General features: G+C 50.9%; 1 protein-coding gene across 2 annotated transcripts; it reads left to right on the top strand.

The window, feature by feature from the left end:
* Nucleotides 1-1,749: 1,749 nt before the first annotated feature.
* On the top strand, nt 1,750-15,172 carry Ccdc167 (coiled-coil domain containing 167). Of its 2 annotated transcripts, none has more exons than XM_029470957.1 (5): nt 1,750-1,836; nt 12,881-12,975; nt 13,150-13,202; nt 14,046-14,145; nt 14,815-15,172. In XM_029470957.1, exons 1-5 carry the CDS (start codon nt 1,795-1,797, stop codon nt 14,840-14,842), a joined length of 318 nt encoding a protein of 105 aa, XP_029326817.1. In that variant the 5' UTR covers nt 1,750-1,794; the 3' UTR covers nt 14,843-15,172. The 2 variants fall into 2 exon arrangements, with proteins under 2 accessions (XP_029326817.1, XP_021005531.1); XM_021149872.2 differs by having other exon boundaries at nt 14,429-15,172.
* Nucleotides 15,173-15,206: the final 34 nt, after the last annotated feature.

Here is a 15,206-nt window from a genome sequence, read left to right as displayed (position 1 = left end):
CGAAGAAAACACAGATCTGAAAACATTTTTTTTTTCTCCTCCAAACACTGAGGTGGGGTTATTATTCACATAGAGAAACGGACTCGGGAGTGGAGATAAGTGGGTAAAAACAAGGAGCTTCGATTCTGGTCTCATCATCTCTGACCTAGTAATTCCACGGGGGGCAAATTTATCTTTAGAAAGAGACACGGAAGGACAGAGCTGTGTGTGCACAGAGGTCTGCTCTGTTCCCTAAGCACAGAGAGGCCCTGCAGTATGAGATAATATCCAGAACAAGAATGGGACGTAGGTACCTGTGGGATCTGTGGCAGCTTTTTGAACCACATCCCCACTCTTTCAGACCACATCTATCTACTTTTAGTTTTTTTGTTACACCACAATTTTTTTAAAAATTAGGGGGCTGGTGAGATGGCTCAGTGGGTAAGAGCACCCGACTGCTCTTCCGAAGGTCCAGAGTTCAAATCCCAGCAACCACATGGTGGCTCACAACCATCCGCAACGAGATCTGGCGCCCTCTTCTGGAGTGTCTGAAGACAGCTACAGTGTACTTACATATAATAAATAAATAAATCTTTAAAAAAAATTAAATAAATAAAAATTAAAGTTGTTGTTATTATTATCGTTTCACTGTTGTCCAGGCTGATTTCAAAACTGTGGACTCTAAATAATGCACCACCTCACTATCCTAAATAATTGAAACTACTCGTATGTCCACCATGCTCAGCTCACTTTAAATAAAAAAATATATATATATACCATAGCATTTCACAGATGCTAAAGGTACTGACTTGTAGCTAGAGAAAGTACCCAAGGAGCTGAAGGGGTCTGCAACACTATAGGTGGAACAACAATATGAACTAACCAGTACCCCCCCAGAGCTCGTGTCTCTAGCTGCATATGTAGCAGAAGATGGCCTAGGTGGCCATCAATGGGAAGAGAGGCCCCTAGGTCTTGCAAACTTTTCATGCCCCAGTACAGGGGAACGGCCAGGGCCAAGAAGTGGGAGTGGGTGGGTAGGGGAGCAGGGCGGGGGGAGGGTATAGGGAACTTGCAGGATAGCATTTGAAATGTAAATTTAAAAATATCTAATAAAAAATGGAAAAATAAAGGTACTGACTTATAAAACTTTGGTCTCAGCTCTATGTCTATGTCCTGTGGTAGGGTTATAGTCAAAACATCTCCAAGTCCACAGGTCTAAACACTCTAAAATCCTAAGGATGAACAAGCCTATAAAGGAAAGCCAGAAACCCAGGTGAGACCTAGGAATCTCAGGCTAACATGGCGCGCTGCGAGCCTTCTTCATGCCTTTCGTGATGTCTGCAGGCTGTTCTCATTTCACCAGAAAACAAGCTAAGGCGAAAGAACACAGGACGGAAAGGATTAACGGTGCAAGGCCATATTAGAGCAGTTCAAGTTGGGACTGAAGGACCAGGGCTTGCAGGCTGAGCCTTGCAGGAGCGAGAACATTTAAACAAGGATAGCCTAAAAAACAGTGCAGGGATGCCCTGAGGGATGCAAGAAGGAAGATGTTTGAAAAGAAAGAAGGAAGGAAAGAAAAAAGCTCTCAAGTGCGTAAAGAGGTCTCCACCCACGGGTAGACCTGAAACTGCTTCCCTGCACATCTAATCCCCCGCCCCCCGCCCCCCGGCCGCCCCTCACAAACATGGCCGCGCCCCTTAACAAGATGGCGACGCAGAAGTCCCGCCTCCTTCCTCTGCGCCGACCAATGAAAAAGAAGCACGAGGTCCTGCGACTTAATGGGCTGGTCCAGCGCGGAAAAAGACAGCAAGCAATATGACTAAAAAGAAGCGGGAGAATCTTGGTGTCGCTCAGGAGGTGAGGGGAGAAATCGGGTTCGGGTTCGGGTCACGTGGTTAATCACTGTGTGCCGACGCAGGGGCGTCGATCGGCCCGGCGGCTGCGACGTCGAGGGCCGGAGGGAGGAAGCGAGGGCGACGTGGCTTTGGGAGAGGCTGTGAAGGGAGAGGGCCCAGTGAACCTCCTGAGGTGAGGGGCATAGCCCGGAGGTGAGGGGTCACGATGAGGAAGGCAGTGATGGAGCTGAGAACCCAGAGGTCAGGGGAGTCCCAAAGAAGACAGGCCATAGTGGGTATTCTAAAAGGAGAGACTCGGAGACTAAGGGAGACTTTAGCAGAAAGAGACAGGTGGGAACCAAAGGTGTTCGGGACTTGTAGGTGAGGGACCACCATGGAGCTAATAAGACTCCAGGGTGAGTGCGAGGCTATTATCCAGTATACTGCTAGTGGCTTAAACATCTCCAGAGAGGGGAAGTTTTTCCTGTGGGGTATCAGCCTTGTAGCTTGAGGATCTTTGGAAATCTGCAGAGATTCCTAGAATTGGTGTTAGGGAAGGCCTTTAAAATAGTTTGTCATGCATGGAAAGAAAGCCGTCTGATGCATGTTTCGTTTGCATGTTCAATGAATCGTTGCATGTCTGTTATGCTCATATAGATGAGGGAACTGAGGGTCTACGTAGAACTCAGGACATAGGTGGCACATGGTTATAATCCCAGGGCTCAGAGATCTAAGCCAGCCTGGGTTACAGAGCAACACCGAAAGGAAACGAAAAGGCGGAAGCCAGTTTAAAGTGGTGAAGGTGATAGAGCAGCGAATGATGCTCAGGTGGGCTTCCTGGAAGTGGGGATGCGTTTCCTCTCCGCATGTTCAGCCTGGGCCCTTAGGCCACTGGTGTTCCAGTACATCTAGGAATGTGATACAGCATGCTTGTAGATGACAGCATCAGGCTTCAATGTCAAAATATTGGACGCCCTCAAGGCATCCTCCCAGAGGTTACTTATCTCCTCAGTGATCCTTTTTCTTTTTCTTTTCTTAATTTTTTTTTTTGGTTTTTCGAGACAGGGTTTCTCTGTGTAGTCCTGGCTATCCTGGAACTCACTTTGTAGACCAGGCTGGCCTCGAACTCAGAAATCCACCTGCCTCTGCCTCCCAAGTGCTGGGGTTAAAGGCATGCGCCACCATGCCTGGCTGCATTTTTGTTCTCTTTAGTGGTGGTTTTGCTACTTTGAGGGATCCGTAAGCACCGCGCTGAAGTGCTGTCTAGTGCTCCAGGACTGTGATGGGGCTTAGAGCGACAATCGGTTTGTTAGATAAACCCTTTTTCAGGCGTGAAACAACTCAGTATTATGTGGTCCTTTGGGCAGTGAGTTCAACGCTAATGAGAACTGTACGTTTATTAAATAAGAAGTACACATCAGAGAACATTGTATGAGTTGATGATAACCATGAGTTGACCAGAGCTTTATGGAAGCCCAGCCCACTTTAGTATTTGTTAATTAATGTTTGCTCAGTTTTAAAGAATATCAGTACTGGGGTTGGAGAGAAGGTTCAGTAGTTAAGAGCACGGGCTGTTTTTGCCTCTCTGGACACCAGACATGTATGTGGTACACAAACATATAAGCAAAACATTCGTAAGAACTATTATGGCTAGTTATGGTGACATAATGCCTGTAACCCCAGCACTTGGGAATCAGGGGAAGATCACAAGACCTTCACAGCTCAACCCATGCTACATGTGATCCTGGCTCAAATACACAAACAAAAAATACAGCAATCATATAACCAGTCTGTCTTCATATGAAGGCGGCCGTGGGCAGTGTGAGTGTAGCAGCTCCGGTGAGACCTTATTTAAAGCTAATTGTGTGCTTAGGAGGCTGAGGTAGGGAGCTCGTGAGTTTAAGGTCAGCGTAGACAACAATAGTGAGAAAACCAAAACCCCCTTCTTTGTAAGGAGAGGAAGTGGCATATATTCTGTCCACAGCCTTTCGCTTATCAGGGTTCTGCCATCTTATCAGCAAAATTAGGACCACCCCACTGGCATGCTCTTCGTCAAGAAGAGAATAGAGAAAGTGCCCGATGCGCTAAGGACTCTGGGCCCAGAAATGCCCACTTTCTATTCCTACGAACCAAGGTGCACCCACTACTACCTACAGGGCAGCTGAGACTGGGCTGGGCTCATCAGCTAAGAGGCCACATGCCCAGCTGCCCACATGCCCAGTCTGATCACCAGGGGAATAGGGAGCAGATCTCCCTGCAAAGCACACCTCTCCTCACCATGTGGCTGTCAGGTGCCCGGAGCATGCCTGGCATAAGGTGGCGGAGGACAGACAGTGGCTCCTTCATCACCCCAACCATTTAAATCTATCCCCTTTTTCCTGCTTTCATTTCTACATCTGTAATATGGAGGAGAAACTCCTGTCTTTTGTCAGGCTGACACAATCAATCTTCTATCTATCTACCTCTACCTACGCTAGGGCTAGAGCCCAGGGCTGCCTGCCTGCTAGGCAAGTGATCTACCATTGAGCTACACCATCAACTTTTGAAGTGTTTAAGTTTGACACAACGTGTATTCTCTTAGTGTTTTATATGGGAGCAGATCTACCCATTTTGCAGCCTTATGAATGGTAGGGTGCTGGCTAGTTTTTTGTCTGGTTGACACAAACTAGGGTCATCTAAGAAGAAGGACCTTCAAGAAATTGCCTCCATCACATTGGCCTGTGGGCAAATGATTTGAGGTGGGAGGGCTCAGCCCACTGTGAGCAGGTGGTCCCCGGTTGTATAAGAAAGCAGGCTAGGGCTGGTGAGATGGCTCAGTGGTTAAGAGCACTGACTGCTCTTCCTAAGGTCCTGAGTTCAATTCCCAGCAACCACATGGTGGCTCACAACCATCTGTAATGGGATCCGATGTCCTCTTCTGGTGTGTCTGAAGACAACTATGATTTTCTCATATAAATAAATAAATAAATATTTAAGTTGAAATGAATCCTTTCTTCCCCAAGTTGCTTTTGGTCATATTGTTTATCACAGCAACAGAAGAGCAAACCAGAGCTGATCCTGGTACCAAGGTCATGGGTTACTGCGGTGGCAGACCTGCTGACCATGTTGTTTAGGGAGGATGGTGGAGGCATTTAGAACCTGGGGCTGGAAATACCATTAGTGATCAAAGCTTAATGAGCTGTTTGTGGGAGCCTGGAAAAGAACCCAGAGCAGCACAGACCTTGGAGACCTGGCTTGTAACGTTTCAGGGCAAATACAAGACTCGCTCAGGACTGACTGAAGGCTGGTTTGTATTGAGAACATGTATGTAGCTCTGGTCAGCTGTGACTGAAGAACCTGCTGTGATTTAACAAGAGACCCGCACAGTAGGCAAGCCCTCTAGCACTGAGCTATATCCCCAGCACATTTTACCCCCTCAGTTACACTACGCTCTTACAGATGTTTGCATGGATGTTTTAAATATTGGTAAATATACAGATGTCTACATAAAAACATGTATCTTCGGTTTTGTCACTAAGATGACTTTTTGCTGGGATATTCAAGGTTTTGAAACCTGTAACCCTGGGCCTTCGCAGAGACCTGGCATCTGGCTGTTTCTCCGCTTCCTCTTCTGTTGCCCCCAGCGGGTCTTGAGTATTGAATGTGCACTGATGCTCTGTAGCAGTAGATATTGTCCTCTTATTAAAAGTCGTGCGCTCAGAGCTAGTGAAGTGGTGATTTAATCAAAAATGTTTGTTAATCTGACGAGTGCAATAAAAGCCCACAAGTGAGATCTCGGCACCTGCAAACAGCCCTCGCTTACTTGTTGTAATGAAACAATTACCAAGCAGGTGGCCTTCACTCGAGGGTGGCCACGGGCCAGCTGTGCCAGGTGGTTACCTCTAGGGTAGCCAGGCCCCCTTTTAACTCTCCAACTCTGCTTCCTGTGAGACTCAGTCAGGAACAACTGACTGTGTGTTAGATTCTGAAGTCACCACCCCAAATTGGACAGGGAAAGTTCGGCCTGGTAGGAAACTTGCTTGCATTTTGAACTGTGATAGAAGCTGGCCTGCAGCCTTCGGCCACTTGGCCTTAAGATACTAAGTATGAGTCTCGGCTGCCTCCACCTTGCGGCACTCGTGTTTGAACCCAGTGCCTTCTGCATGCTTGGAAGGTGCTCTGCTGCCAAGCTAAGTCCCCAGCCAACATCCTGAAGGAGATAACTTGGCTAGATTTGGTCCTAGTACACAAAGTCTTGTCCATTTGGAGAGTTTTGTCTGTCGGGTTTCTGAAGACTGGAGTGTGTGTCTTAACGCACATGGGAATGATGGCTAGGCTCCTGCCCTGGTTCAGAAGTGCAGCTCTGTTCAGTAGCTAGTACTTAATAGCAGGGCTAGTGTTTCTGCATACCCTTAACTGTGTCCATAGTCACAAGACAGCTGCCATATAGCTCAGCCATCACATTTTACCCATAAATCAAGGCTCTTAACTAGCCAAGCATAAACTCCTAGGAGTCTCCCAGATGACATCTGGAACATCTCATTGCCTGGAGCAGAGCGGTGTGTGACCCTGGCTGTCAACAGACTTTTTTTTTCCCAACATCTGCAGTGCAGGTGAGCTGAGCAGAAGGGCTGGGTGTTGGTGCTGGACTGGCCAGCTAACAGTGTCTTCAGTGGGGGATAAAAGCACATGGGAAGCAGTTAATGTCCCCTGGTTCTCAGCAGACAGAGGACAGGGCAGGTGGAGGCTTTGGGAAAGAAATGGTTTAGCCTGCATTAACTGACCACGGTTAGTCTCGGAGTCCTAGGGTGAGCGTGTAAAGATTGGAAAGCCCCCAATCTCCTGGGACAGGGTGAGAGGCAGTGTCCTGGCTGGAAGGAAGTACTTATCCAGTTGGCCTAGGTGGCAGAAGGCATTGTTGATTCCGGCTGGGGGTGGAGTTGGGGTCTGACACTAACTGCTGCCTTGCTGGGAGAGTCTGGCACGTGGGCTGTTCAGGGCCTGTTGACCACTAAATGAGCCTCACCTGCTCAGGTGGAGGCGACAGGTCGCCATTGGGCAGGTGATTCTCTCGGCAGCCTGCATCTGGCACCGCTCCACTTAACGGGGGTCAGGAGACTAAAACCTCATTACCTAACACTGCTGGATGTCAGCATGTGTGGAGTGGCTGTTTGCCAGCGTCCTAATTAATGAATTCATAAGGCACGGGGCGGATGCCAGCTCTTGAAAAATGCTTTGAGCCTTTCAGCGATGGAGAAGCTTTTGCCAGTTTATCAAAAAATAGATCTGGGGAGAAAGAAAAGAAACCAAACCCCAGATTCCATTTTGGCCTAGAGCAGCTGAAGGCTTAGGGCAAGGTCTGGCCTGCAGAGCGACTTCCAAAGCTGTATAGCCCCTCCCTGTGCTGACCTTGGCAGCTCTACTGGACCACTGCAGCCCTCATCCTCCCGAGCCGGGGTGGGTGGGGTTGCTGTCACTAGTCACGTACGAGATACTGGGAGGCCCACTTTCTTGACCAGCATGCTGTGCCTGGAAGAGAAAGTTTACACCAGGCCTGTTGATTGGGAGCTCTGGTGATTTGCTTTCTGACAGTTCCGAGAGCCTCCTCCACGGAAAGATAGCACTTAACCAATGTCATGGGGATCAGCCACTTAGGTTTGAAGCTGGCTACCTGGAAGATAAGGTACATTGTCCCCTGTGACATGGCTGTGTGGCTTGGAGGCCACAGATGGAAAGCCCCAGTGGTATTGCCAGGGACCATCTGGGTAGGCGGTCTATCGCCTTTACCCATTACAGTAAACATCCCAGGGCTCCTGATGTGTGAAAATGAGTGGATTTCTTGGACCAGCTTCCCAGGCAGTGAATTACAAGAGGAGGAAGCTTCGATGCCCTTTGGGGATGGAGAGGGTTTACTAGCTAGCCCACACACTTCCTTATCCAAACTCCGACATGTTTTGTGTGCATTTGGGAGGGTACTTTTGACAGCGTGGCAATGTGGGGGAGGGTGTTTGTGAAGGGACAGTCAGCTTAGTATGCAGACAGACGCCAGGCTCCTGGCGCCTCGATCTCCCAGCACATGGACTGCAGGCAGGTCCTTCCAGGCAGCGCATCTGTTGTGTGAAAAGAGACCAAGCACAGCCAGGCACAAGGTCACCCCGAGGAGAGCATCTGTTGAAGCCAGACCAACAGACTTGCACAGGTTCGGGGGCTGTGCTTGACTCTTTTTCTGAATGTCACTAGTCCTTGTTGGTTGTGGTTGTTTTCCATGGTGGTGCTGGAGAAGACTGGAGGAAAGTGCACGGACCAGGACCTAATCCCACCACCTTCGGCCGTGTAACCTCTACCAAGCTGCTAATCATCTCTACTGGGAGTTGGCTCTCTGCACAGTAGTGACAGCCCCTTTGCAAGGTGGATGCAAAGTCAGACTGAATGTCCACAGCTGCCCATCCTAGGGCATGGGGGGTGGAAGTTACCTTCTAGGCTAAAAAGTCACAGCTTTCTGCTGTGGGGTGATGAGGTTAGAGGACACACCTGGATAAGCTGCTTCCTTACTCAAGTCTGCCTGTCTGTAAGACGTGGACGCTGGTTGTTTGCCATCCTCCTCTGTGTGGAGTGTCTAGAACAGAGCCTGGCACCTGGCAGTGCTGCAGATGTGTTCCAGGTGTTGTATCCATCTTTTGGACTCTTGGTTCCCAGTGCTGCTCCTTTTGTCCTCATCCAGACTCATGACACCATCTAAGTCCTCAGTACCCAGCCAGCTCCTGGCCAGTCGGGTGGAGCATGGCCCAGGACCTGGCCCCCCAGGCAAGTCCTTTCCCACCCTCCTGTCACTGGCTGGCCAGAAGCTCCCAGGAGCCAAGGCCCTTGAGAGGCAGAAACCTCTTCTCAACCTAGAAAACTGAGTGGGCGGGTGGTGTGCAAGCTGCAGGGGAACTTCTGCCCTTTCCCAGTAGAGCCTGGCCTTCAGGTAGCTGCAGTGGCAGTACTGCGGGCCAGGCATTGCCTTTCTGATGTCCAGGTGCTCTGTTGAGTGTTATATTCAGTTTTTCACTCTCCTACTGAAGAGCCTGTGGCTCCTGCTGACTCCTGCTTATCAAAGGAATAAAAGCTGCCCATGCTCCTGCTGCAGCCCTAGAGCTGGCACCCTGTGGGGCCTGACCTGACCTGTGCTGGGGCAGCTGTCTGTGCAAGTGCCACGAGTTCCCGCCTCTGAGGAGCCTATTTGGGGCTTTGATTCCTGGAGGCTCCATCCTCTGAAAAGATGCCTCCTGGGGATTTCAGATGAATTTTACAGTTTCTCTTAACACAGTGGTTTTACAGAGCATAGGACCCCAGGGAGACTTGCCTAAAGCTCTGGGAGTAAGGCTATATTCCTGAGTCAGGGAGGGGCTCTTAGTCTGGCCTGGGGCTGGGCGCCCTCACCTGGAGCAGACAGGCTCAGAGCTGTGGGCTGGAGAGGGAAGCCCTTGAAGAGGCTCTGACATCCACTTCCAGCGGTTCTTCCCTCCCAGCACACTAAGCTACGCAGCTGGCTTGAGTCCTGCTCAGCTGCAGATATCCAACGGCCTCTGTTCTTACCCAGACTACAGTGCAGGCCTCACAATAGTAACTATTCCACCAGTCTTGAGGGTTGTGCCCTCCCCTCTCCACCTTATCTGCTGCTTCTTCCCTGCCTCCAGACAGGCTTAGCTACTGCCTAGTCACTGCTGGGTCCAGGCTCGTCTCTATAAGACCAAACTGCTCCACGGGGGCGTACGTGGTGCCTCCGAGCCAGAAGTTTGCTAGCTCAGAAACTCCAGCTCCACCCTTGTGTCTCAGTATCTCTGCTCCTTCTAGAAGATTGCCAGCCTGCTTAGCCACTGGTTCCTCTTTTCTCTGATACCACCTTGTTCCTGGGTGTGAACATGGATGTTTCGTAGTCTAACAGGGAACACCCATTTCCCAGGGCCACGCTGCCCCCTTTAGTTCCAGGTTAGCCTGAGTAGCCAGCGGCCGCTCTCTCTGCCAGGCAGGTGCTCTGGGTGGCCCGATGGCCTTCCCGGTCCACTGGAATAGCTCCCATCTCTGTTTGAACCTCTTTCTGCCACATCCCCAGGATACCCATCCTACTGCAGCCTTACTGGCTGCCAGGGCCGCTATGTTGCTGCATTTCCTCAGAGGACTACTGCTTCCCTGGGCCTCGGGGCTCTGCCTGGGGCTCTGTTGGCCTCACCCTTAGGGGTTCCCCCACACCTGGCCTTTGTCACTTGAACCTATCCTAGCATCATTTCCCCAAGATTACAGAGGTTGCCAATGTGCCATGTTCTGGGCCAGCTGGTGGGCTGATTCAGGGTGGAGGCCCTGCTGTCCCTACTGCCCCTCCGTAGACAAAGGACCAGCCATCTCCTGCCAACGAAGCTCCCTCCCGCTGCTGCCTGCCCATTGCAGCAGGGCTTCTCATGCCACCCTCAACCCCACTGCCCTCATGGTGTTCCTCTCACCACAGAGCCAGTGAGTACCATTCTTTTAACAGCAGCTGGTACTAAACTTCACCTATGTGAAGTGCTCTTCTAAGCTCATCCTTATCCTCACAGCTCTGAGATGTCTGTCACCTGAGGCACAAGCAATCTTAAGGAGCCTGTCATTCATTCACAAGTGACAAGTGACCAGTTACAGCTGGAGCCCTGTACTGGCACTTCCCATGATATCCCATGCCATTTTTAAGCTTCCAGCTTTCAGTCCAACTGCTGGCCCAGCCCTGACCCTACTCTTCTAGAATCTTTCTGAGACCTGTCTCCTTATTCTGATCCTAAAGCTCATAGCTGTTGGGCCTGGCTTCCTTTGGCCTGAGGGCAGGGAGGGAGTGACCCAAGGAGAACAATCAGCAGCCATAACCCATGTGCCTGAGAGCACTCCAACTGGGGACTTTCCGTAAGGTCCATTTTCTGGTCTTTTCTTGCTTTTTTGACCTGTCTTTTGGGTTAAGTCTGCTCTGCAGCCACCTATGTGGCTCCCAGTCACATCTAAAACCAGCATCAGGACCATCCCTTCCTTCCTGTCTCCACAGCCTGCTTCCCGGACTCTTTGCCCCATTACTAGTTTCTAACTTTGCCTTCTGTAGCTGGTGTCTAGACCCCTTCTAAGGATGAATCTGCTGCTTGCTGAAAAGCCTCCTTCAGGTTCAGCACCCAGCCTCCTGCATCCCCCTCCCCTGCAGCCTACAGGCCGTTATAAAGAGAACTTAATATTTAGAAGGGAATCAGAACTGTCAGCAGGACATAAATATTCATAGAGGGAGGTCAGAACTGAGTCCCTAAAACCTTGATTTGTGTTCGCCCATTTAAGCCTCATTAAAAAGTGGCAAATGAAAGTGGGGATATTCAGTGTAACTGCAAATAAATTGGGCTTGTTCAGATAAAGGCCCCTGACTGCCAGCCCCTCAGGCCCTGTCCAGAGCATGATGGCAGAGCAGCCTGGCCATAGCCTCAGCTGTAAGACTGCTCAGCAAGAGCGCCTGGCCTTGTTCCGGGGCAATTACCACTTGTTTGGGCACCTGGGCACCTTCCAGAGGCATTCAGGGATGGAAATCCTTAACCTGATCCCTCCCAGGCCCTGCCCAAAGAGCAGCAGGGAGAACTGAACCTGAACTGGACATCTGGAGCAAGCTGTGTTAGCTGTGTGCAAGCACAGCTGTTTTCTTGTTTTAGTGAGCCCAAGGTTTTCAAAAGTCAGTAGTTTAAATTCCTATCAGTTTGTCCCTGTCCCCAGCCCTTCAGTCCATCCACACTGAGGTGCCACTCACTCTAGCCACAAATAGGGAAGACTGCAGACCAGGCCTTTTGGGCACAGAGGTGGCAGGTGGCCTAAGAAACTGAGGACTCAAGCATTCTTGGGGCCAGGCAGTCATGGCGGCTAGAAGTACCTATATCAGACTGTTTCCCCAAGCCTGGCTCTCCTGTGTTCACCTCCCTACAGTGCAGTTCAAAGGCGGCTGTGGCTTCTCTGGGGACCACTGGCTGAGGCTGGTATTCATCAGCAGAGAGATGGTACAGTTAGCCATGAGGTAACCTGGACGCTCTGCAGTTTGTTCCATGCATAGAGCCCTCCTGACCCCATTGCAGGAAAGGGTTGTCTGAGATGGCTGCTGGCCAGGGGCCCAGACACTTAACTTTCCTGATTCACAGCCCCAGACTAGTGGCCTGGGACATTCAGACTCTGAGCAGCCTGCTTAGGAGGGAAGAGTCTTCCAGGGGTAGCTCCAATAAGGAGTGGGGCTGAGACCGACAGAAGGGCCTGTGACTCCTCAGAAAAAAGATTCCATCTAGGGAACCCTGTTTGCTGTCTCTCCTGGGGATGTGGGTGAAGTCGGAGATGGAAAAAGAGTGTTACAGGGACCTAAGGAGCCTTCAACACATCCAGCTGCCAAAAAGCAGGGTGCTAACCAGCCAGCCTAGACCCAGCCAGAGACCACTTTAGCCACCCGGAGACCAAGTGAAGGCCAGGCGCATGACATGGCACACAGGTGTGGGTAGTCATTTTCCCACAGCTTGGGTATCTTCTGAGATCACAGCTCTGAACTGACCGAGTAAACGGGAGAAGGTACGTCTGGCAGCTCTCCAGCTTCCAGGAGCTTGGCTACTTTGCCATTGAGTTTTGCTGACCTTGGTGAGAGCAACTTTTCTGCCCAAGAGCCACATCAGAGAGAAACAGGGGTGGTTTTAAGTTGCATTGTTTCGCCAATTTTTATTGATTCTCAGAAAAATGTCCCTGTGACAACACAGACTGCATTGTTAGGATATCTACAAGGAAGCAGCCTTGACACTTAACCCCTCCCACGCCACGTGGAGTGCTCAGGACCTGGGACTGGCTCTGCAGTGCTTTTTCCCTTGAGTACACACCACAGGGAGATGCTACAGGGTACCAGGCTCTGGTGGAAACAACTGGTGCCCTGTTCCTACAAGACACAGCTAACCTGGGGTTCTGCTTCACCCTCAACCTGTGCCCTGTCCAGTACAGACATGGGGTGCACAGGCAGGGTGGGGGCCCCTAAAGGTGAGTCCCTCTGAGGTGCCAGTGTCCAGAAAGCTCAGTGCCTCTGTCTATTTCAGATTGACGGGCTAGAGGAAAAGCTGTCCCAGTGTCGGAAGGACCTGGAGGCCGTGACCTCCCAGCTTTACAGGGCAGAGCTCAGTCCTGAGGACAGGTAATGCCTCCATCCAGTCACGACCCTCTAAGCCAAGGCAGAATGGCCCCTAACTTTAGAGTTTCAACTCCTGTACCCTAAGTTTTTGACTTCCTTATTCAAACAGACAAGAATTACTGTTTCTCTGGTTAAGACAGAAAAAAAGGGCCTGAGCTGTAAACTCCTTCCCCACAGGAGGTCTCTGGAGAAGGAGAAAAACACCCTCATGAACAAAGCCTCCAAGTATGGTAAGAAAGTTCCCTCCTGTCACCAGCCTGGTCCTGGCACCTGGGAAGAAAATGGTTCTTTTTTTTTTCTTTTTTTTCTAAAGGAGGAAGCAGTGAAGCAGTAACAAGGGGTCTGTATTCTTTGGGGTATCTGGGCCATGTCCAGGAAAAAGGCCCACGTCTACAGACACTGGATTCTGCATCTCATGTCGCACCCCACCAGAACAACCTAGACTGGGTGTGGTAGATGATGGTCCTTACTCGGGGCAGGAAAGGCATTCTGTGGGTGGAGCAATGCTGCCACCTTCTGGGTGCTGGAAGCAGAGCTAGGCAGAGCCCAGCACCCTCTGCCCTGAGGCTAGAACTGTGGTCTGCAGAGAGCTCTTCAGATGTGTACCATCCCACCTCTACTCAGCCCAAAGCGGGCTGCCAGTTCTCCTCTTAGTTCAGTGCACAGCTAGAGGTGGTGGCCAGGACATCAGTTTAGCCTTTGCAAGGTAGAACCTGTACCCAATGGAGCAGTTGAATTCAGGAGTAGTGTGAGCCTGAGGAGGCCCAGCTGTCCTGAAGGATGAGCACGGTAGAGCTATCTGTAGCAGGCTGAGCATATGCCTGCTATGGCTTTCAGAGGTGGCCTCACCTCACACATACTTGTACTGTACTCACAGAGGAGTGGTTGAGCAAGTCTTATGTCTAAGTCTAACTAAAGGATTATGAGGGTCTGGGCAGGTGAAAGACAGGGCTGGGTTTTGGGGACAGTGCCTGGAAGGAGACGCCTCTTTTCATCAGAATGTCCATTCTGGGAAACAAAAGCAGCTAGGTGAGCCCCAGTGTTCTGTTTTGTTTCCATCTTTTTCCTCCCAGAGAAGGAGTTAAAGCTGCTTCGGCATGAGAACCGGAAGAACACGCTCCTCTCCGTGGCCATCTTCACTGTCTTCGCCCTGCTCTATGCTTACTGGACTATGTGAGTCAGCCATCTCCAGCCACGCAGGTTCCCTCCCACTCCCCATCCAGAGACNAAGCTCACACGGAGGTGGGGACCTACCTGTCCCCTGTGGTTGCCCCACCCCCACCCCCAGCAGCTAGAGGGGCATGGTACTGCTTCCTTCTGCTTAGTAGAGGGGCAATAAAGAGCCCCAGGCTCTGCTGTCTGGTAACCATTTCCTGCTGACAAGGTGAGGTTAGCAAGGGAGGCACTCTTGTCTCAAAGATGAAGGGATGTTCCAAAATTCTTATGTACAATTCAGGAGGAAGGGAGACGTGCAGCTGGGAGTGCAAGCACTGTGCCTGCCACCTGCAGCTCCAGCCTGCCCTGGCCTGTGATTACCACCACTGAAGAAAATGCAGCATGCACAGCAAAGGTGGCTTGGGCTTGACGTGGAGGTTCCGGGGGTGTGCGGAATGATCTCCTTTCCCAGAGACAGACAGGGCCAGGGAGGCCTGCAGGTGCCCATGGCCAGCAAGAGCTATGGCAGTGACCAGACTGACATGGTGACAAGAGCCAGTGAGTAGAGTGAGTAGGGTGGGAGTGAGGAGGAGGCGGTCAGTCAGGAGCAGCTCCCTAGGATTCTCCCCTAGCTCCACTCACAGTAGAGGGCCCTAAGGGAGAAAGAATGTTCACTGCTTCATTCAGGAGCCCGCCAAGTAAAACCAGGCTGTGAAACATGAAGACAGAATGGGCTGGAGGCAACCCACCAACATATGTGACGTTCAGGTGAAGGAATTCTCACCTGGGGCTTGTGCAGAATGTGGCCTCTTGTGGAGGCGGCTGGCCAGAGTCAGCAGAAGATCCTGTCTCCTGTCTTGTCTAGTGACAGTAATTGGTCTGAAGCCTCTGCTATGTTAGTCACACAGACTGACCCTGGACTGCTACAGTGCTGCCGTGCAGTGAGGTATGGGGGGAGCTTATTCACCCCCAAGTTCTGCTTTATTCAGGAACCGCACTTGGATAAGCCTTGGGCTCCTTGTCTAGCAGACAGCAGTCTCAGGAGCTGGAAAAGCTTGCCTTCCACAAACACTCCCCTT

This window comes from Mus caroli, chromosome 17 (assembly GCF_900094665.2).
Source record: "Mus caroli chromosome 17, CAROLI_EIJ_v1.1, whole genome shotgun sequence".
Lineage (NCBI taxonomy): Eukaryota > Metazoa > Chordata > Mammalia > Rodentia > Muridae > Mus > Mus caroli.
This window is presented reverse-complemented; position numbering and strand designations above follow the sequence as displayed.

What these genes read in the sequence shown, in the direction of transcription:
- Ccdc167 (XM_021149872.2), top strand. Translation starts at nt 1,795, where the DNA reads ATGACTAAAAAGAAGCGGGAGAATCTTGGTGTCGCTCAGGAG. An exon ending in GAACAAAGCCTCCAAGTATG is followed by an intron (nt 13,203 to 14,045) that starts GTAAGAAAGTTC and finishes TTTTCCTCCCAG; the next exon opens with AGAAGGAGTTAAAGCTGCTT. An exon ending in CTCTATGCTTACTGGACTAT is followed by an intron (nt 14,146 to 14,428) that starts GTGAGTCAGCCA and finishes TGTACAATTCAG; the next exon opens with GAGGAAGGGAGACGTGCAGC.